The following is a 20,989-nucleotide window of genomic DNA, read 5'->3' on the forward strand; positions in this document are numbered from 1 at the left end:
GCTACACATCTCATTGTAAATATGTATCTCTGGAAAATCTCCATCAGTTTTCCTTTTAAAATTTTTACAACAGTAAAACCTGTTGTGCTTTATTTAGTTTGTACCACAGTTTCAAAATATTAAGCAGATTTTGGGTTGAAAATCTAAATCTCTATGTGAATATATGTACGCCCTGACCCAGGTTGTTACATACACATGACTGATTGTGGCAAGCTTTGACTTTTTGGAAAGTGAATTTCTACACATTTTGTGTTGAATAGATTAGACCATGCTTCTGTTACAATGACCTTAATATGTTTGCCTCCCTCTCTCTTTTTTTCCAACCCCACACCACACAAGGCCTGCCATCTATCAGAGTGAATGCTTTACAGTCAATCAAAGAGAAGCATAACCCCTCCCATCACTTCACAATATAGATGTAGCTCATTTTTATGATAGCACTTCAGCCAAATAGGTGCAGGAAGGCCCTGTTTTAAGTCTTAATGATGATTATGAATTTCTTTCTGGACATAGTTGTTCACTACAGTGGACAGTGTGACATTCAGACTGTTTTTTCTGTGTTACTGCTACAACTTTGTAAACACAGCGTATCAGACAAATAATACACAATTGTAGAATGAAAAAGAGCTACAACTCTTGAATTATTTCAGTTAATAACTATCTTTGAAAGCTCAGCTTGTGAAGATTAGAATGAAGCAGTGCATTTATACATCAGTCTGTCTGAACACAAATTAAGCAGTTTAGTGGCTTAAACTTTTTAACTAACCATAAGTGAATGATTACAATTGAGTGTTTTCTTCAGATGATGTTTTAAAACATGGTTTTATTTACTTGTCAATAAGTAACTTTTCACCTAAAAGTCCACAATGGGAAAATACAAGTACACAAGAGCGTCATTAACATGAAGTGCTTCTCAAAAGTTTCTTGGGTACTAACAGCACACACATAGAGAATCTTCAACATGAATGAGTGTGTGTACACACAATATTTTGGTGTATTCTTCTCATAATTGCTGCAAATATGCATCACAGCTCATGAAGAATTGCTGAACTAAATGTAATCATAAAAAATCAGTCTTTCAAATACAACCAATTCTCTTTAACAAACTAGTGATTTTAATACCAATCAATAATGTGTGTTTTTGACTGACTAATGAAGCATTTTCTTTGAACTACTTAAATGTTTATGTCTGTTCAGAAGTGTCCTTTTGGCCACAGCATTGATTGGGAGGAGAGTTGTGCTTTGTTACACTGAGGGGACAGTTACACAGCTGTAGATTCACTAGAAACACTAAAGAAAGCTAATAGGTTCACTAAGTAGGATTCATTATAAGACCAGGTCTTATAATGGTCGTATAAACCTTGAACACATTGCTTTTCCTGGTAATGCATTTTCTGATGATATCAAGCATTAGTAGAACCTCTCAGTCAGTTGCTGAGGATGTAATGATGTCTCTGTATGTTGCAGGCCCTGTTAAAGAACTGTCTTGCCTTGCTTTTCCATTAGCAAGGGTTTCCTCCTCGCACAGCTCCTATAAAAATCAAACCTGTGCAGTCTGCATGTACTTGCATGTACTTTGTCAACAACTGTGGCAGGAGCTACCAGTAGGTCCTGTAATGACATTTTAGGATTGTTGGAGACACATTTACGCATCTTGCAGTCTGATCTTGAACCTACTGAATTTGCTGGGACAGCCTAGTCTTCTCCACTTGTACATTTTCTTTCAGTGAAATGACTAATCTCTAACTAAATGTCTTAGGGTTAAATAAAACAGCTCCTTCAAAATCCTGTTCTAATCATCTGCAGCTGATGTTCTGTACTTGATTGTAATTTTAGGCATCTTAAATGTGGGAGTGTCCACATAAGAGACATTACATGCTAATACATATGGGTTGGCGTGCTTCCTGTACAGTAACAGTTTTCAGTCCTTCATAGAAAGCATAATATCTTCACATTCCCAGACTGATGGGCCTTGTGTGTGATGGTGATAATGAATGGGAATTGGCAAATACTACACTGTGAGAAAAATAAAAACACAAAGCAACAAATTCAGTTTTATTCTTGCTATCAAGTACAGTGTCTGCAGGGTGGTGACCCCTTACATAAATGCTTTTTTGATAAGATAAACTATCAAACAAGGTTTTAACTACTGTATGCTCTCTGCATACAACTGGTATTACACCAGATGCATTTCAAGGTGTCTTAGTTAAAATCATATTTAATAGAGACTGTTTTATTTGGAAAATCAAAATAATCTAAAAAAAATTACAAAAATAATTACAAAAATCCAAACCCACAGGGTTCAAATGTAGGGTCTTTACCTTTCTCTTTGTACAATAAACATAAATAAAGCCCAAATGGTCTTGGGTGATTCAGAAAAAAAAATGCAGTTGATGTCATAAAATGTCCAGAGAGGTTCAGGAACATCTACCTTTGCCAGCTCATCTCTGTAGTGAGATAGAGGTACTACTTGCCTTGCTTTCTCACTCATTTTTGTTGGTGTTAACAACAGCTACAGTACAATAACTGAGAAGTGCAGAACACTGGATTTTAGTTCTCAGTTTATTATTTCCACTTTAATTAAGGTATATAGAAACAGGTTGCCAGCGGTTGTCCTTATCTGAATAATTATAAGCCAATCAACCTCCTGTTAGGCAAAGATTCAACTCTGAATTAGAGAGATGGGTTTCCAAATCACAATTTATTTAAGAAAAGGAAACATTTGCCATATTCCATTTATTCTGCATTTCTAATCAAGTGATAGAATTGAACTCAAACTTGAACTGTTTGGCCAGAATGACTATTGTTGCATTTGGAGGAAAAAGGGAGGAAGCTTGCAGGGACACCATCCCAACTGTGTTGTACGGGGGTGGCAGCATCATGTTGTGGGTGTGGGTTTGCTGCAGGAGGGACTGGTGCACTTCACAAGATAGATGGCATCATGAGGAAAAAACATTATATGGAAAAAATGAAATGTTTTGGAGTGGCCATCACAAAACCCTGAAAAGCTGAAGAGCTGAAAAGGCATGTGCAAGCAATACGGCCTACAAACCTGACTTGGTTACACCAGTTCTATCTGGAGGAATGGGCCAGAATTCCAGCAAAATACTGTGAGAAGCTTGTGAAAGGATACCCAAAACCCCAACCCTTCAATTCATACAGCTTAAAGGCAATGCTACCAAATACTAAGGAAATGTATGTAAACTTGTGACCTTGTAAAAAAAAAAACGTTATTTTTTCTCTTATTAAAATTATCTTAGCAAATGACTTTAAACTAGATAACTATTTATGTATTTATTTACTTTGCCATTTTCATCTTTTTTTTTTTTATCTTGTAGCTTTAAGCTAAGCACATCACCTATTACTGAAGTAAACAAACCGAGGAACAGCGCAGGGCTTTAATTGATTATTGATGTCTGTTTAAATTTAACAACCTAAAACACAGAACATACTGTTGTTTTCTATTTATTTGACTTGTATTGAACTATCATTATATTAAAATGCTTATCTTCTCCAGTTTTTAACTGTTTATTGTGCTAACTGTTGTATGTGCTAACTCCAAGAATCACAAATTCAGTGACGTGATGCGGTACCACCGCCCCCTACTGGTGGCGTACCAGGGCTGCCATGTTAGTAGGAAATCCTCTTTGACAGTGTTTTTGAGTAGCCGGCTTTTCTGAATCCGTTTACCCCAAAAATGAATAAAATAAATTTATAAATTCATAAATTGAGTTTATATGTGCTTTGTTGTAAGGCAAGCAATTCTGCGTAAGATAAGATAAGATAATCCTTTATTAGTCCCGCAGTGGGGAAATTCTCAGTGTCACAGCAGAAAGGGATAGCAAGACAATCAGTTACAAAAATGTAGATAAATAATTTGCACTATATACACAATATAAATAAGGATTTAAAAATCAATAACAATATTATTTACAGTAATTTACGTCATATCAAATGCGTAGCATTAAATTAATACAGATTAATATAGTTTTAAAAAAAAAAGAAGAAATTACTATATTTCACTATTTATTTTATTCGTCGTGGCCTACTGTATTGTGGTTGGCAGGTGACCGGGGGGAATTAGAAAACTTATCTGGCAACCTACGCGCCTAGAGAGGAAACCCCTGATCAGCTGAAATAACACTGACCTCCTCCTTAACACCTCTGATCTTACTACACCAGAATTTACTCTGTCTCCATGTTTTATGTTTACGCTACTCGTTTAAGGTGTGTCTACAGATGGCGTCCTTATCCAGTACCGTGGCTCTCTGTATGAGTATGACGAGCAGTTTATCCATTAACCTCAGCTCAGATAAGTTAGACAAGCAAATCTGAACTTTGTTTAGAGTGACTCTACACAGCGGTGAGTGACCACACACTTACACGACATGCTAAGTGCTAATACTCTGCTCTCTGGTGGAACTGACCCTTACTACACTACTACATTACTACTGAGAGTTCAAATAGTTTAAATAACATTAGCTAGAGAGAGAGGTCGAGTGTAAATCTCACCCACAGACAACACTGACAGGCCTGCTTTGCTCAAAGACAGACCGAGGATGCTCTCTTTGGTCTCTCACTAAAATGAGAGAGGTGGCATGTCTGCAGTCTTGAAGGAGCTAAGTTATGTGTTGTGCTTGTTTTCAGCAGTCCAAATGGCCGGGAAAAGACACTGCTGTCCTTTACTTTCTGTCCGTCCTCTTCGTTGTCTGGTGGACGAGAAGTTTGAGGTGGTCGTTCAGTTTTTGCTGCCGGGTCTGCCGGTCACTCTGCACGCGCAGCTACAGTCCGAGGACGGGGACTTCTGGGAGGCGTTTGGACATTACGTTAGTGATGCGTCCGGATCTGTCAAAGGTAGCTTATCCTTCATATAACATCCAGCATCTGCAGCACAGGAACAGAAGATTGCTAGGCTCTGCTCTTCTATTTTTGATGCACTCTTCATCTAAAATAAAATGATGATGAAGCTTAGAAGTGAGAGGTGTGACCAGCTGAACACATGCCGTCATCAGTGCAACAGGACATGTGAACTAACTAGTGACATTAATAGATACTGAGGTCAAATCTGGACAGATTTATACTCTTAGTGCTTTTTAAAATCGGATCAAGAAGATTTCACACATATTCTACTCAGATGCAGTTCAGCGAACATTTACTGATCCCTTTCTAATCCCTATTTTTAGATCCCAGATTACAAATCCTTTTCTGTAAAATTTAATGTAGTTACATTGCTGGCAGCATCTGGACTGTATCTGACTTTATTAGTCATATAGTTTTATATTAATAGTGTCACATAGTTTATTAGCTCACTGAATGCTAAGGTCTAAAATGTCACTGCATACATTGTAGTGGATTACTTTTCTCCCAAATATACTGGAGTAGAAGTAGAAGTTTTATCATTTGAATAGTTTGGTAAGAATGGGTTAAATTAAAAAGTAGAAATTCAAAAAACTTGTTTAAGTGTAACTGAGTTAGTTAATACCCTCTTCGGCTGGTTGATATGGTTTTCTTAGTTTGTAGCTCTGTGTTTAGTACAAGGGCTCTAATGTAGTCTACACTCTGTCTCAGTTTCAGAAGACGCCAGTACTGGTGGATCGTATGATGGCCTTGAGCCCATGGGCCTGCTGTGGAGTATGAGACCAATTCCTGGAAGCAGAACAGGCCTCAGGTTACCTTTAGCATTCTTTAGGACTTCTGGACTGCTTAAAGAGTGACTGCTCACTAAAATAACTCTTCTCTTTTAATTTATGATGTTTTTCTTTTTTTAAGATTTCGGAAGAAGGACGTCTTCAAGCCCATTGATGTGCACATTTCTGTGTATGAAGGCCACCTAACTGAAGGGTTTAGAGAAAAATGTCCTCTAGCCTCTGTTGTAGCCCAGCGATGGTACATAAGTCCTGGCGTCCAGAGGGTAGAGGTCAGGGAGAAAGGGTTGAAAGGAACCCTTTTCATACCTCCAGGTATCAGTGACTGATGATTAGATGGATATTGAAAGTGTAGTTCTGTATATTAGCATTCTTGGACAGTTCTTAGAGTGATATTCTGTTTCTAAACCAGTATCTGTCAGCTTTGTTAAAGACCTGGACGTATCTGCAAAACTAAGTGACTGTAATTTTACACAAGGAAGAAATGTGTGTGTGACTTTGAGTGTTCTTTTTTAGGCCCTGGCCCTTTCCCTGCTGTGCTGGACCTTTGGGGTGGTGGAGGTGGGCTGGTGGAGTATCGCTCTGCTCTGCTGGCCTCTCATGGCTACATCACATTAACTTTGGGGTACATTGGCCTTATGGATGCTAATGGAAAGCCACACAATGTGGACAAAGACTATTTTGAGGTAGTGGTCTGTGAAACGTTGGTGCTGTAATTGTACTAACAGAGATACTAAAGAATAAGGCTAAGCAGGCATAACTGCTCCTTTACATGGAGAAATGCTCCTTTAAATTGAAAAGTTGGAGAGGAGGAGCATGTTAATGCACTACTGCAATGTAAGTGTTGCTTATCTCCTTCAGGCTGCCTTCAGTGTGCTGGCGCAACACCCGCAGGTGTGTTCCGACAGAGTGGCCATGATGGGTTTGTGCATCGGTGTCTCTGTTACTCTGAGCATGGCAGCGTACTCCTCAGTGATTAAGGTAGACCAAAGCAAGCTGCTCTTACATTAGTCTTTACTGCACCTTTGTAACCACTTTGTTAATATTTGTAAGCCAGTACTTTAACAAAGGAATTGTTTTGGTATCTGCATGTTTTTATGTACCTGTCTCCTAAACAAGTGTGCTCAAATGTCTTGCATTGGTTGTGGTGGCAGGAAATATATATATCTGTGATTTTACTTGCTTGCTCTCCCTTTCAGCCCAAGTGTTTAGTCTGTATAAGTGGAAGTCACATTGTGCCTGTAAACAGACCTCTGGCTGATGTCTTTAATGAGTTTAAAATGTGAGTATCAGATTATGGACTTTCCACGTTGAGTGATTTTCTAAAGCCCTACTTGAGCAGGACTTGTTTTACATGGGTAAGTGGTTAATTGGGTAAATGTAGTCAGTAAAGGCTCAGGTGTCTTTTACCTTCTATAAAACAACCTGTAAAAATAACCCCTGGGTATTATAATCTAGTGTGAATAAGCATGTTGATAAACATTCCATCACACCCTGATTCTAGCGTTTGGAGGTATTACGTTGTGTCATGAGTGGCAAAGTGAACATAAGTAAAATTTATATTCATATTAGTCATATTATAATCTTCTCAGAGGAGCCTTTTCTTGCAGGTTTAGTAAGAATTATTTCTTTACACTCTCAGAAACAAAGGTACCTGGATTTTATTTGATGTGATGTGATGTGAAAATTAGAGCATCCATTTCATTAACCCAGCTCCTCATTTAAAACCAGTGCTGTCCAAATAGGGCTAACATCCAGAAAAGTAGACAATGTGGCCATTTTTATTATGTAGTCTTACCTTATGTTTGTACTTTGTCTAATTATTTGCCATAACGGTTTGACAGAGTACAGTTGGTTGTGGGGTCTGCACAGGTTTTGGCAAATTCTCAAACAGCAACTTTATTGTAGGAGAAAAGTCTTTTTTATTCTGAGAAATTGGGACTATTTCTTGGAACTGTTTCCAAACAGTATAAAATAGATTTTTAAAAAATCATATACAAAATTAAAGCAGTTTATTTGATGCACATTTAATTAATTTAATTTTCACCTGTCCTCCCATGAAAATCAAAGTGTGTGGTCTCTTTCTGATGGTAGATTCTATACTTTGACTTCAGGTGTGGCAAGAGCTACCTGTAGATCCAGTAATGAAAACCAGATTGTTGGAGACTTCTTTACTCATCTTTTTGGTCCGCTGTTTGACTTGCTAAGACGGCCTGACCTGGCCATGTTGACAATTGTTGCACTTGTAAATCATTTTGCAGACAGAGGAACAGCTGATTAAGTTTTCTGAAATATTTTTTAAATCCCTTTCAAGACTCACTTTGACAATCAAGAGCAAATCAAACTAAATGTGTGAGGTTTGAAAAAGAAAGGCTACTTTAAAATCGTCTCTGCAGCTCATGTGCTGCATTTGATTCTATATATATATATATATATATATATATATATGTGTGTGTGTGTGTGTGTGTGTGTGTGTGTGTGTGTGTATGTGTGTGTGTCTGTATTTCGAAGCTAAACATTTCCTTCATCATCATCTTTAGAAATATCAAGAACACCCGCTATGATGAGGAGCAGAGAATCATTTGGCGAGATTTGCTGCTGCCAATACCAGCCGATTCTTCAAAGAAAGTTGAAGTAAGGATTTATGAACTGATGATCAGTTATTGATAAACTGTTTATACATTGTTTGATGTTCAGCATATTATGCAATCACAGTTTATGTGACTTGGTGTGTTTTGACCAGATGGGCTGTATCAAATGTCCTGTTTTATTGATTGTTGGTGAAGATGATCAAAGTTGGCCTGCTTCAGAGTCTGTAGAGGATGTGAGTAGTGTTATTTCTCTCATTTCAGAGTCACACATTACAGTTTTAAGGCTTTATGTTATTAAGCTCATGAAGCATTTAAAAATAATCAGACACTTTTGTTACCCTGCACAGTACTGTGCTAGAGAATCAGAGTTTATGGCTCATTGTTTCTTCTTGCACTTCTAGATGAAGCAGATGATGGAGCAAGCTGGAAATAGTCACCTGCTAACCATACTTTCATACCCCCAAGCTGGTCATCTCATTGAGCCTCCCTACAGCCCACATACCCGAGCCAGCAACTTCATGTTGACAGAGAAAAAGACTACAGGTAAAACTTCCATTTCGGTACGCGTTGAGGATCAAGGATTTAAGGCTCCTGTTAGTCTATTCAGATTTAGAGGAGCCTCAGGTCTCCATGCCCAGTGCTAAGTGTCAGCTAGATGGGTATAAAAGCCTCACAGCACTGGGCTGTGGAGCAGTGACACTGTGTTCTCTGAATTTATGAAGCTCCATACAATACCTTGGGGATAAGTTAGAGTGGTATTTGTGATCCAGAACTAGTCATCCTACATCAGTACCTGTCCTCTCCAATGTTCGTATGACTGAAAGTAATTAAATGTTCACAGCAATGTTCCAACATTTTGTGTAAAGCCTACCAAGAAGAGCAGAGACCGTTATCATAGCAAAAGGATGTTAAAGTCCCTTTTCATGGCCTTCATTTTGGAAGAACCATGGGCACAAACATTTGGTGAGATAGCATATTTCAAGGCCATGCTGTTTCCTGGGGTGTGTTACTTTTGAATGTTTACATTTTATTTGATACAGACTTCAGTATTTGACTGTGGCTTTGTTTTTTATTGCAGTGGTGGTGCTGTGGGGTGGAAAAACGGTGCCTCACAGCAAGGCTCAGGAAGACTCCTGGCACAAAACCCTGGCCTTTCTGGAGCAGCATCTCTACAGCAGTGGCACTGTGGTATCCAAATCCAAATATTAAAGGGCAAACATGCTACACATCTCATTGTAAATATGTATCTCTGGAAAATCTCCATCAGTTTTCCTTTTAAAATTTTTACAACAGTAAAACCTGTTGTGCTTTATTTAGTTTGTACCACAGTTTCAAAATATTAAGCAGATTTTGGGTTGAAAATCTAAATCTCTATGTGAATATATGTACGCCCTGACCCAGGTTGTTACATACACATGACTGATTGTGGCAAGCTTTGACTTTTTGGAAAGTGAATTTCTACACATTTTGTGTTGAATAGATTAGACTGTTACAATGACCTTAATATGTTTGCCTCCCTCTCTCTTTTTTTCCAACCCCACACCACACAAGGCCTGCCATCTATCAGAGTGAATGCTTTACAGTCAATCAAAGAGAAGCATAACCCCTCCCATCACTTCACAATATAGATGTAGCTCATTTTTATGATAGCACTTCAGCCAAATAGGTGCAGGAAGGCCCTGTTTTAAGTCTTAATGATGATTATGAATTTCTTTCTGTACATAGTTGTTCACTGTTTTTTCTGTGTTACTACTACAACTTTGTAAACAAAGCGTATCAGACAAATAATACACAATTGTAGAATGAAAAGGAGCTACAACTCTTGAATTATTTCAGTTAATAACTATCTTTGAAAGCTCAGCTTGTGAAGATTAGAATGAAGCAGTGCATTTATACATCAGTCTGTCTGAACACAAATTAAGCAGTTTAGTGGCTTAAACTTTTTAACTAACCATAAGTGAATGATTACAATTGAGTGTTTTCTTTAGATGATGTTTTAAAACATGGTTTTATTTACTTGTCAATAAGTAACTTTTCACCTAAAAGTCCACAATGGGAAAATACAAGTACACAAGAGCGTCATTAACATGAAGTGCTTCTCAAAAGTTTCTTGGGTACTAACAGCACACACATAGAGAATCTTCAACATGAATGAGTGTGTGTACACACAATATTTTGGTGTATTCTTCTCATAATTGCTGCAAATATGCATCACAGCTCATGAAGAATTGCTGAACTAAATGTAATCATAAAAAATCAGTCTTTCAAATACAACCAATTCTCTTTAACAAACTAGTGATTTTAATACCAATCAATAATGTGTGTTTTTGACTGACTAATGAAGCATTTTCTTTGAACTACTTAAATGTTTATGTCTGTTCAGAAGTGTCCTTTTGGCCACAGCATTGATTGGGAGGAGAGTTGTGCTTTGTTACACTGAGGGGACAGTTACACAGCTGTAGATTCACTAGAAACACTAAAGAAACCTAATAGGTTCACTAAGTAGGATTCATTATAAGACCAGGTCTTATAATGGTCGTATAAACCTTGAACACATTGCTTTTCCTGGTAATGCATTTTCTGATGATATCAAGCATTAGTAGAACCTCTCAGTCAGTTGCTGAGGATGTAATGATGTCTCTGTATGTTGCAGGCCCTGTTAAAGAACTGTCTTGCCTTGCTTTTCCATTAGCAAGGGTTTCCTCCTCACACAGCTCCTATAAAAATCAAACCTGTGCAGTCTGCATGTACTTGCATGTACTTTGTCAACAACTGTGGCAGGAGCTACCAGTAGGTCCTGTAATGACATTTTAGGATTGTTGGAGACACATTTACGCATCTTGCAGTCTGATCTTGAACCTACTGAATTTGCTGGGACAGCCTAGTCTTCTCCACTTGTACATTTTCTTTCAGTGAAATGACTAATCTCTAACTAAATGTCTTAGGGTTAAATAAAACAGCTCCTTCAAAATCCTGTTCTAATCATCTGCAGCTGATGTTCTGTACTTGATTGTAATTTTAGGCATCTTAAATGTGGGAGTGTCCACATAAGAGACATTACATGCTAATACATATGGGTTGGCGTGCTTCCTGTACAGTAACAGTTTTCAGTCCTTCATAGAAAGCATAATATCTTCACATTCCCAGACTGATGGGCCTTGTGTGTGATGGTGATAATGAATGGGAATTGGCAAATACTACACTGTGAGAAAAATAAAAACACAAAGCAACAAATTCAGTTTTATTCTTGCTATCAAGTACAGTGTCTGCAGGGTGGTGACCCCTTACATAAATGCTTTTTTGATAAGATAAACTATCAAACAAGGTTTTAACTACTGTATGCTCTCTGCATACAACTGGTATTACACCAGATGCATTTCAAGGTGTCTTAGTTAAAATCATATTTAATAGAGACTGTTTTATTTGGAAAATCAAAATAATCTAAAAAAAATTACAAAAATAATTACAAAAATCCAAACCCACAGGGTTCAAATGTAGGGTCTTTACCTTTCTCTTTGTACAATAAACATAAATAAAGCCCAAATGGTCTTGGGTGATTCAGAAAAAAAAAATGCAGTTGATGTCATAAAATGTCCAGAGAGGTTCAGGAACATCTACCTTTGCCAGCTCATCTCTGTAGTGAGATAGAGGTACTACTTGCCTTGCTTTCTCACTCATTTTTGTTGGTGTTAACAACAGCTACAGTACAATAACTGAGAAGTGCAGAACACTGGATTTTAGTTCTCAGTTTATTATTTCCACTTTAATTAAGGTATATAGAAACAGGTTGCCAGCGGTTGTCCTTATCTGAATAATTATAAGCCAATCAACCTCCTGTTAGGCAAAGATTCAACTCTGAATTAGAGAGATGGGTTTCCAAATCACAATTTATTTAAGAAAAGGAAACATTTGCCATATTCCATTTATTCTGCATTTCTAATCAAGTGATAGAATTGAACTCAAAATTGAACTGTTTGGCCAGAATGACTATTGTTCCATTTGGAGGAAAAGGGAAGCTTGCAGGAACACCATCCCAACTGTGTTGTACGGGGGTGGCAGCATCATGTTGTGGGTGTGGGTTTGCTGCAGGAGGGACTGGTGCACTTCACAAGATAGATGGCATCATGAGGAAAAAAAACATTATATGGAAAAAATGAAATGTTTTGGAGTGGCCATCACAAAACCCTGAAAAGCTGAAGAGCTGAAAAGGCATGTGCAAGCAATACGGCCTACAAACCTGACTTGGTTACACCAGTTCTATCTGGAGGAATGGGCCAGAATTCCAGCAAAATACTGTGAGAAGCTTGTGAAAGGATACCCAAAACCCCAACCCTTCAATTCATACAGCTTAAAGGCAATGCTACCAAATACTAAGGAAATGTATGTAAACTTGTGACCTTGTAAAAAAAAAAACAATGTTATTTTTTCTCTTATTAAAATTATCTTAGCAAATGACTTTAAACTAGATAACTATTTATGTATTTATTTACTTTGCCATTTTCATCTTTTTTTTTTTTTTTAATCTTGTAGCTTTAAGCTAAGCACATCACCTATTACTGAAGTAAACAAACCGAGGAACAGCGCAGGGCTTTGATTATTGATGTCTGTTTAAATTTAACAACCTAAAACACAGAACATACTGTTGTTTTCTATTTATTTGACTTGTATTGAACTATCATTATATTAAAATGCTTATCTTCTCCAGTTTTTAACTGTTTATTGTGCTAACTGTTGTATGTGCTAACTCCAAGAATCACAAATTCAGTGACGTGATGCGGTACCACCGCCCCCTACTGGTGGCGTACCAGGGCTGCCATGTTAGTAGGAAATCCTCTTTGACAGTGTTTTTGAGTAGCCGGCTTTTCTGAATCCGTTTACCCCAAAAATGAATAAAATAAATTTATAAATTCATAAATTGAGTTTATATGTGCTTTGTTGTAAGGCAAGCAATTCTGCGTAAGATAAGATAAGATAATCCTTTATTAGTCCCGCAGTGGGGAAATTCTCAGTGTCACAGCAGAAAGGGATAGCAAGACACTCAGTTACAAAAATGTAGATAAATAATTTGCACTATATACACAATATAAATAAGGATTTAAAAATCAATAACAATATTATTTACAGTAATTTACGTCATATCAAATGCGTAGCATTAAATTAATACAGATTAATATAGTTTTTAAAAAAAAAGAAGAAATTACTATATTTCACTATTTATTTTATTCGTCGTGGCCTACTGTATTGTGGTTGGCAGGTGACCGGGGGAATTAGAAAACTTATCTGGCAACCTACGCGCCTAGAGAGGAAACCCCTGATCAGCTAAAAAAACACTGACCTCCTCCTTAACACCTCTGATCTTACTACACCAGAATTTACTCTGTCTCCATGTTTTATGTTTACGCTACTCGTTTAAGGTGTGTCTACAGATGGCGTCCTTATCCAGTACCGTGGCTCTCTGTATGAGTATGACGAGCAGTTTATCCATTAACCTCAGCTCAGATAAGTTAGACAAGCAAATCTGAACTTTGTTTAGAGTGACTCTACACAGCGGTGAGTGACCACACACTTACACGACATGCTAAGTGCTAATACTCTGCTCTCTGGTGGTACTGACCCTTACTACACTACTACATTACTACTGAGAGTTCAAATAGTTTAAATAACATTAGCTAGAGAGAGAGGTCGAGTGTAAATCTCACCCACAGACAACACTGACAGGCCTGCTTTGCTCAAAGACAGACCGAGGATGCTCTCTCTGGTCTCTCACTAAAATGAGAGAGGTGGCATGTCTGCAGTCTTGAAGGAGCTGAGTTATGTGTTGTGCTTGTTTTCAGCAGTCCAAATGGCCGGGAAAAGACACTGCTGTCCTTTACTTTCTGTCCGTCCTCTTCGTTGTCTGGTGGACGAGAAGTTTGAGGTGGTCGTTCAGTTTTTGCTGCCGGGTCTGCCGGTCACTCTGCACGCGCAGCTACAGTCCGAGGACGGGGACTTCTGGGAGGCGTTTGGACATTATGTTAGTGATGCGTCCGGATCTGTCAAAGGTAGCTTATCCTTCATATAACATCCAGCATCTGCAGCACAGGAACAGAAGATTGCTAGGCTCTGCTCTTCTATTTTTGATGCACTCTTCATCTAAAATAAAATGATGATGAAGCTTAGAAGTGAGAGGTGTGACCAGCTGAACACATGCCGTCATCAGTGTAACAGGACATGTGAACTAACTAGTGACATTAATAGATACTGAGGTCAAATCTGGACAGATTTATACTCTTAGTGCTTTTTAAAATCGGATCAAGAAGATTTCACACATATTCTACTCAGATGCAGTTCAGCGAACATTTACTGATCCCTTTCTAATCCCTATTTTTAGATCCCAGATTACAAATCCTTTTCTGTAAAATTTAATGTAGTTACATTGCTGGCAGCCTCTGTACTGTATCTGACTTTATTATTCATATAGTTTTATATTAATAGTGTCACATAGTTTATTAGCTCACTGAATGCTAAGGTCTAAAATGTCACTGCATACATTGTAGTGGATTACTTTTCTCCCAAATATACTGGAGTAGAAGTAGAAGTATTATCATTTGAATAGTTTGATAAGAATGGGTTAAATTAAAAAGTAGAAATTCAAAAAACTTGTTTAAGTGTAACTGAGTTAGTTAGTACCCTCTTCGGCTGGTTGATATGGTTTTCTCAGTTTGTAGCTCTGTGTTTAGCACAAGTGCTCTAATGTAGTCTACACTCTGTCTCAGTTTCAGAAGATGCCAGTATTGGTGGATCGTATGATGGCCTTGAGCCCATGGGCCTGCTGTGGAGTATGAGACCAATTCCTGGAAGCAGAACAGGCCTCAGGTTACCTTTAGCATTCTTTAGGACTTCTGGACTGCTTAAAGAGTGACTGCTCACTAAAATAACTCTTCTCTTTTAATTTATGATGTTTTTCTTTTTTTAAAGATTTCGGAAGAAGGACGTCTTCAAGCCCATTGATGTGCACATTTCTGTGTATGAAGGCCACCTAACTGAAGGGTTTAGAGAAAAATGTCCTCTAGCCTCTGTTGTAGCTCAGCGATGGTACATAAGTCCTGGCGTCCAGAGGGTAGATGTCAGGGAGAAAGGGTTGAAAGGAACCCTTTTCATACCTCCAGGTATCAGTGACTGGTGATTAGATGGATATTGAAAGTGTAGTTCTGTATATTAGCGTTCTTGGACAGTTCTTAGAGTGATATACTGTTTCTAAACCAGTATCTGTCAGCTTTGTTAAAGACCTGGATGTATCTGCAAAACTAAGTGACTGTTATTGGATATGATTATAATTTTACAGAAGGAAGAAATGTGTGTGTGACTTTCAGAGTGTTCTTCTTTAGGCCCTGGCCCTTTCCCTGCTGTGCTGGACCTCTGGGGTGGTGGAGGTGGGCTGGTGGAGTATCGCTCTGCTCTGCTGGCCTCTCATGGCTACATTACATTAACTTTGGAGTACATTGGCCTTATGGATACTAATGGAAAGCCACACAATGTGGACAACGACTATTTTGAGGTAGTGGTCTGTGAAACGTTGGTGCTGTAATTGTACTAACAGAGATACTAAAGAATAAGGCTAAGCAGGCATAACTGCTCCTTTACATGGAGGAATGCTCCTTTAAATGGAAAAGTTGGAGAGGAGGCACATGTTAATGCACTACTGCAATGTAAGTATTGCTTATCTCCTTCAGGCTGCCTTCAGTGTGCTGACGCAACACCCGCAGGTGTGTTCCGACAGAGTGGCCATGATGGGTTTGTCCTTTGGTGTCTCTGTTACTCTGGGCATGGCAGCGTACTCCTCAGTGATTAAGGTAGACCAAAGCAAGTTGCTCTTACATTTGTCTTTATTGCACCTTTGTAACCACTTTGTTAACCTTTGTACTTTTTAAGCCATTCCCTTAACGATGGGATTGTTTTAGTATCTGCTTGTTTTTTACGTACCTGTGTTTGAGTGTTTCTGAAAGTTGGTTTATAGTCCATAATTCGTAATATGACAATCCGTGACTTGTTTGCTCTCTCTTTCAGCCCAAGTGTGTAGTTTGTGTTAGTGGAAGCCATATTATGCCTGTAAACGGATCTCTGGCTGATGTCTTTAATGAGATCAAAAAGTGAGTATCAGATTATGGATTTTCAGTGTAGAGTGATTTTCTAAAACCCTTTTTAAGCAGGACTTGTTTTTAAAGGTGGATAATTGATTGAAGTAAATGTCGTCAGTAAATACCTGTAAAAATAACCCCTGGTTATTGTAATCTAGTGTGAATAAGCATGTTAGTATACATTCCATCACACCCTGATTCTCCCGTATCTCTGGTATTTATAATAAGAGTTCTCATCCCATGTGAATCGGTCCTAAAATCATTAAAGGTGTCCTGTAGTAAATTTCCGTTACCCCAGCTCCTCATTTTAAACCAGTCCTGTCTGAGTAGAGCTAAGTTCAAGAAAAGTAGACAAAGTAGCCATTTTATTATGTACACTTATACACTTACACCTTATGATTGTACTAAGTCTAATTACCTGTCATAACTGTTTAAAAGTACAATTGTTTGTGGGGGTTGCACAGGTCTTCGCAGCTCTGTTACTTAAATGATATAAAAAGCAAAATCTCAAACGGCATCTTTATTGTTGGAAAAAAATCTTTAATATACATGAATGTAACAGGGTTTCATTTGAAATATATTGAAGATATTGATATATATCAGTCTGTTTAAATGCTAAACATTTTCTTGATTATTTTTAGAAACGTCAGGAACACCCGCTATGATGAGGAGCAGAGAATCATTTGGCGAGATCTGCTGCTGCCAATACCAGACGACCCTTCAAAGAAAGTTGACGTAAGGATTCATGAACTGATGATCAGTTTTCGATAACTTTTTATATATTTTTGGATGTTCAGCATATGTGGATGAATGTGATCATGCAATCACGGTTTATGGAACTGGAACCGTGTTTTGACCAGATGGGCCGTATCAAATGTCCTGTTTTATTGGTTGTTGGTGATGATGATCAAAATTGGCCTGCATCAGAGTCTGCAGAGGATGTGAGTAGTGTTATTTCTTTATAACATTTTACTATTTTACTAATTCAACTTGTTGTGGCCTCTCAAAGTCATTTCAGAGCAACACAATTTTAATGATTTTGTTATTAGGATCATGAAGCATTCAGCATAATCAGACACTTTTGTTACCCTGTGCAGTACTGTGCTGGAGAATTAGTGTTTATGGGTTATTGTTTCCTCTTGCACTCCCAGATGAAGCAGATGATGGAGCAAGCTGGGAATAGTCACTTGTTGTCCATACTTTCATACCCCCAATCTGGTCATCTCATTGAGCCTCCCTACAGCCCTCATATCCGAGCCAGCAACTTTATGTTGGCAGAGACAAAGACTAAAGGTAAAATTTTCATTTCGGTACGTGTTGAGGTTTATGGATTTAAAGATTTGACTATTCTGATTAGTCTATTTAGACTTGTGTGAGTAGACGAACAATTGAGGACACTTGTGTATCAGCAGTACAATACACTATCCACAATACACTGTCCAAACGTTTGTGGACACACCAGTGAATTCAGCTACACTAAGGTTTACCCCTTGCTGACATGGGTATTTAAATAGACACACAGCTTGAATATTATCCACAGAAAAATACTACCAATAGTGTCAGTAAGATGGATATAGCATAGAGGAGTGGAACTGTGTTCTCTGGAATTATGCTCCTGCTAATACCTTGGGGATAAGTGAGAATGTTTTTTATAATGCTGAACTAGTCGTTCAATGTCGGTATATGTTCTTCATAATGTTCTTATGACTGAATGTAAACAAATCCTTACAGCAATGTTCCAACATTTTGTGTAGAGCCTCCCAAGAAGAATAGAGACAGTTACTGTAGCAAAAGGGTTGATACCAAGAACCATGAGCAGGTGTCCTTAAACATTTGGTCAGATACGGTATTTCAAGGCCAGGCTGTTTCCTGGGGTGCGTTACTTTTGGATGTTTACATTTTATTTGAAACAGACTTCAGTATTTGACTGTGGCTTTGGTTTTTATTGCAGTGGTGGTGCTGTGGGGTGGACAAACGTTGCCTCACAGCAAAGCTCAGGAAGACTCCTGGCACAAAACCTTGGCCTTTCTGGAGCAGCATCTATACAGCAGTGGCACTGTGGTATCCAAATCCAACTATTAAAGGGCAAACATGCTACACATCTCATTGTAAATACGTATCTCACAGGTTAGCTACCTCCATCAGTTTCTTATAAATCATTTTACAAAAGTCAAACTCTTGTGCCTTATTTAGTTTGTAGCCCAGATTCAAAATGTTAAGCAGATATTTTTCTTTTCTATATGTTTTCTATATGTTTTCTATATGTTCTATATGTAATGCTTGTCCATTACAGTGATGGTATAAGATGAAAAAATTAAATCTTAAAGCACTTAAATTACTGCAGTTAATTAACATTTATTAAATTAAAAGCTTAGCTGAAGATGAGAATAAAAATCTAGTAGTGCATTCACACATCAGTTGAACACAAATTAAGCTGTTTAGTGGTTTTATTTACTTGTTAATAAGTAACTTTTCACCCAAAGTTGGAAATCATACATAGGACTGACAGTTCATGGTCCATGTTTTATAGTCCGCAATGAAAAAGGACAGACAAGTGTGTCAATATGAAGTGCTTCTAAAAAGCTTCTTAAGTACTAATAGTGCACTCTGAGAACCTTTAGCCTGCTAAACATAAATGAGTTGTGTAAACACATTTTTGGGTTTATTTTTCTAATTATTGCTGCAAATGAATCACATCCCATAAAGAATTGCTCAACTGAATTTAATCATGAAATTAAAAGTGTGAAATACAACCATTTCTCTTTAACAAATTAGTACTTTTAATACCATCAGTGTCTGTTTTTGACTCACTAATGAAGTACTTTCTTCACACGTAAATGTGTGTCTGTTCAGCATCATTAAAGCATCCATGTCTAGTCCTTGGTTTCATTTAATTTTAAATCAGCCATCTTGCAGTCATTTCAGTGAGGATGTCCTTCTGGCTGCAGCATTGGTTTGGAGGGGAATTACATTCTTACACTGACTTACACAAGGACGGTGATAATGAATCTTATTTCGTAGATTTGGAGGACTAGGTGGATTGAACACTTTGGCTTTTTTGGTAATGCATTTTTAATGAGCACTAATAATAGAATCACTGTCAGTTGATGAGGAGGTACTGAAGTCTGGAATAGTGATTTTGGATAATACAATTTAGAGAAGCTATGATACAATTTAGAGAAGCATTTTATAAAGCACCAGTTAGATAGGTAGTTCAACTGTTTACATTTTAAGAAACTCCTGAAAGCTTCAAATTTACCTTTAAAAGCCACAGAATAGTGAGCGATAAGTAGATAGTTATTTCCACTTTAAGGCATATGTAAACAGATCATTAGCAGTTGCCTTTAGCTTTACAGTTATAAGCCAAGTAACCACCTGTTACACAAAGATTTAATTTTGATTTGGAGACAAGAATTTCCGAATCACAATTTATTCAATTTTCAATTCAGTGCATTTTTTAATACACCTGTGAGAAACTAACCAATAAATTAGAGGCAATCACACAATTAACAGCTGAAACTATAGACTACTTCCAGTTTTCCAAATAACACTCAAACCACCACCACCAGCTCCTAAAGTTACAATTTTTTTTGAGTCTGCACCACAACTGGAATAGCTAAATGCATTTTGCACAAGCTCATAGCCACCAGGTATAACCGTGTAACAGGCACAATGTAAATAAATAAAACAAACCACACAGAGGAGAGGCAGCGCTTCTAGTCACAATGTCTAAAAAGACAGCTATTACTGCTCACAACCTGGGCTAACAACATGCAATGCAAGCAGTAGCTAGATGCAAACCAAAATCAGGAAAACCTAAGCAACAGGGAACTACTCTTTTAAAGGCAATAGGAGACTCATTAGCAGACCCTGAGCCAATGAGAACATGGAACAGACCATTCTCTTACTTGGTAGAGGGAGAGGAAAAAACAGAACCATACAAGACAAAACTAACCAGGATGGAAAGAAGGGATCATGATGGAAAGAAGTTTTGCATTTAGCTGATGCTCTCATCCAGAGTGACCTACAAGGGTATTTGTTTTACAGAGGTGGGTATTGTGGTGTTAGGAGGCCTGCCCAAAGACTATACATATTTTGATACAAAACCTTCATGTTCTATGTTGTTGCAGTGTGTCCTGAAATATATAACCAGAGCATTATAACATTTCTAGTAGTGTAGACAGCCAAGAGAATGATCACTTGTCATGAGAGAGAGAGGTGGGTGTGTCTCTTTAGAAAAGACCCACCAATTAGATGCAGCAGCTGCAGTGCATTTGGGTCCTGTTTAAAAAGTCAGCCTCCAGGGTGTTGCTGGTTTTTCTGTCTGGTTGATGTGGGAGGCCTTGGAGTGAAGCTGAGTGTAGTTATTTGATATATGTTGTGATTGAAGAGGTATGTTGAGCCTGTGTTTTTGCTTTGTTCTTTAGGTTTGGAGTATTGCCAGGATGTTAATGCTCTGTGATGTAGGTTTGTGGTTTCTTTTGTGTGTTTGGTGCAGTATCCTACCTTCTAGGAGGCTGACAACCTTCAGGTAGTTCTTGTTAATCTTATGGAAAGCTGAAATGAGATTTTAAAGGGAATCATTCAGGCACTGTTTAGCCCTTCTCCTTATTTATTTCCCCTATAACCCTCGGTC

At 37.9% G+C, this 20,989-nt stretch overlaps 2 protein-coding genes across 5 annotated transcripts; both read left to right on the forward strand.

Moving 5' to 3' along the window:
* The first annotated feature begins 4,133 nt into the window (after positions 1 to 4,133).
* Positions 4,134 to 12,940, forward strand: LOC140547940 (peroxisomal succinyl-coenzyme A thioesterase-like). Of its 2 annotated transcripts, none has more exons than XM_072671232.1 (11): positions 4,134 to 4,363; positions 4,648 to 4,854; positions 5,569 to 5,668; positions 5,770 to 5,960; positions 6,162 to 6,331; positions 6,507 to 6,626; positions 6,845 to 6,927; positions 8,186 to 8,279; positions 8,389 to 8,469; positions 8,638 to 8,779; positions 9,315 to 12,940. In XM_072671232.1, the coding sequence occupies exons 2-11, from the start codon at positions 4,656 to 4,658 to the stop codon at positions 9,443 to 9,445; spliced, it is 1,311 nt and encodes a 436-aa protein (XP_072527333.1). In that variant the 5' UTR covers positions 4,134 to 4,363; positions 4,648 to 4,655; the 3' UTR covers positions 9,446 to 12,940. The 2 variants fall into 2 exon arrangements, with proteins under 2 accessions (XP_072527333.1, XP_072527344.1); XM_072671243.1 differs by having other exon boundaries at positions 4,651 to 4,854.
* A 593-nt stretch (positions 12,941 to 13,533) lies between these two features.
* Positions 13,534 to 19,450, forward strand: LOC140549931 (peroxisomal succinyl-coenzyme A thioesterase-like). Of its 3 annotated transcripts, none has more exons than XM_072673703.1 (11): positions 13,534 to 13,786; positions 14,071 to 14,277; positions 14,992 to 15,091; positions 15,194 to 15,384; positions 15,604 to 15,773; positions 15,949 to 16,068; positions 16,283 to 16,365; positions 16,995 to 17,088; positions 17,214 to 17,294; positions 17,505 to 17,646; positions 18,305 to 19,450. In XM_072673703.1, the coding sequence occupies exons 2-11, from the start codon at positions 14,079 to 14,081 to the stop codon at positions 18,433 to 18,435; spliced, it is 1,311 nt and encodes a 436-aa protein (XP_072529804.1). In that variant the 5' UTR covers positions 13,534 to 13,786; positions 14,071 to 14,078; the 3' UTR covers positions 18,436 to 19,450. The 3 variants fall into 3 exon arrangements, with proteins under 3 accessions (XP_072529804.1, XP_072529805.1, XP_072529803.1); XM_072673704.1 differs by having other exon boundaries at positions 14,074 to 14,277; XM_072673702.1 differs by lacking the exon at positions 13,534 to 13,786 and having other exon boundaries at positions 13,810 to 14,277.
* The last annotated feature ends 1,539 nt before the right edge of the window (positions 19,451 to 20,989 follow it).

Source organism: Salminus brasiliensis, chromosome 2 (assembly GCF_030463535.1).
Source record: "Salminus brasiliensis chromosome 2, fSalBra1.hap2, whole genome shotgun sequence".
In the NCBI taxonomy this organism is placed as follows: Eukaryota; Metazoa; Chordata; class Actinopteri; order Characiformes; family Bryconidae; genus Salminus; species Salminus brasiliensis.

Coding starts and splice junctions, on each gene's coding strand:
- LOC140549931 (XM_072673702.1), top strand. CDS start 14,022: ATGTCTGCAGTCTTGAAGGAGCTGAGTTATGTGTTGTGCTTGTTTTCA. Junction 17,089..17,213: donor ACCCTTCAAAGAAAGTTGAC/GTAAGGATTCAT, acceptor TGTTTTGACCAG/ATGGGCCGTATCAAATGTCC. Junction 17,295..17,504: donor CATCAGAGTCTGCAGAGGAT/GTGAGTAGTGTT, acceptor TTGCACTCCCAG/ATGAAGCAGATGATGGAGCA.
- LOC140547940 (XM_072671232.1), top strand. CDS start 4,656: ATGGCCGGGAAAAGACACTGCTGTCCTTTACTTTCTGTCCGTCCTCTT. Junction 6,332..6,506: donor TGGACAAAGACTATTTTGAG/GTAGTGGTCTGT, acceptor TATCTCCTTCAG/GCTGCCTTCAGTGTGCTGGC. Junction 6,928..8,185: donor GTCTTTAATGAGTTTAAAAT/GTGAGTATCAGA, acceptor CATCATCTTTAG/AAATATCAAGAACACCCGCT.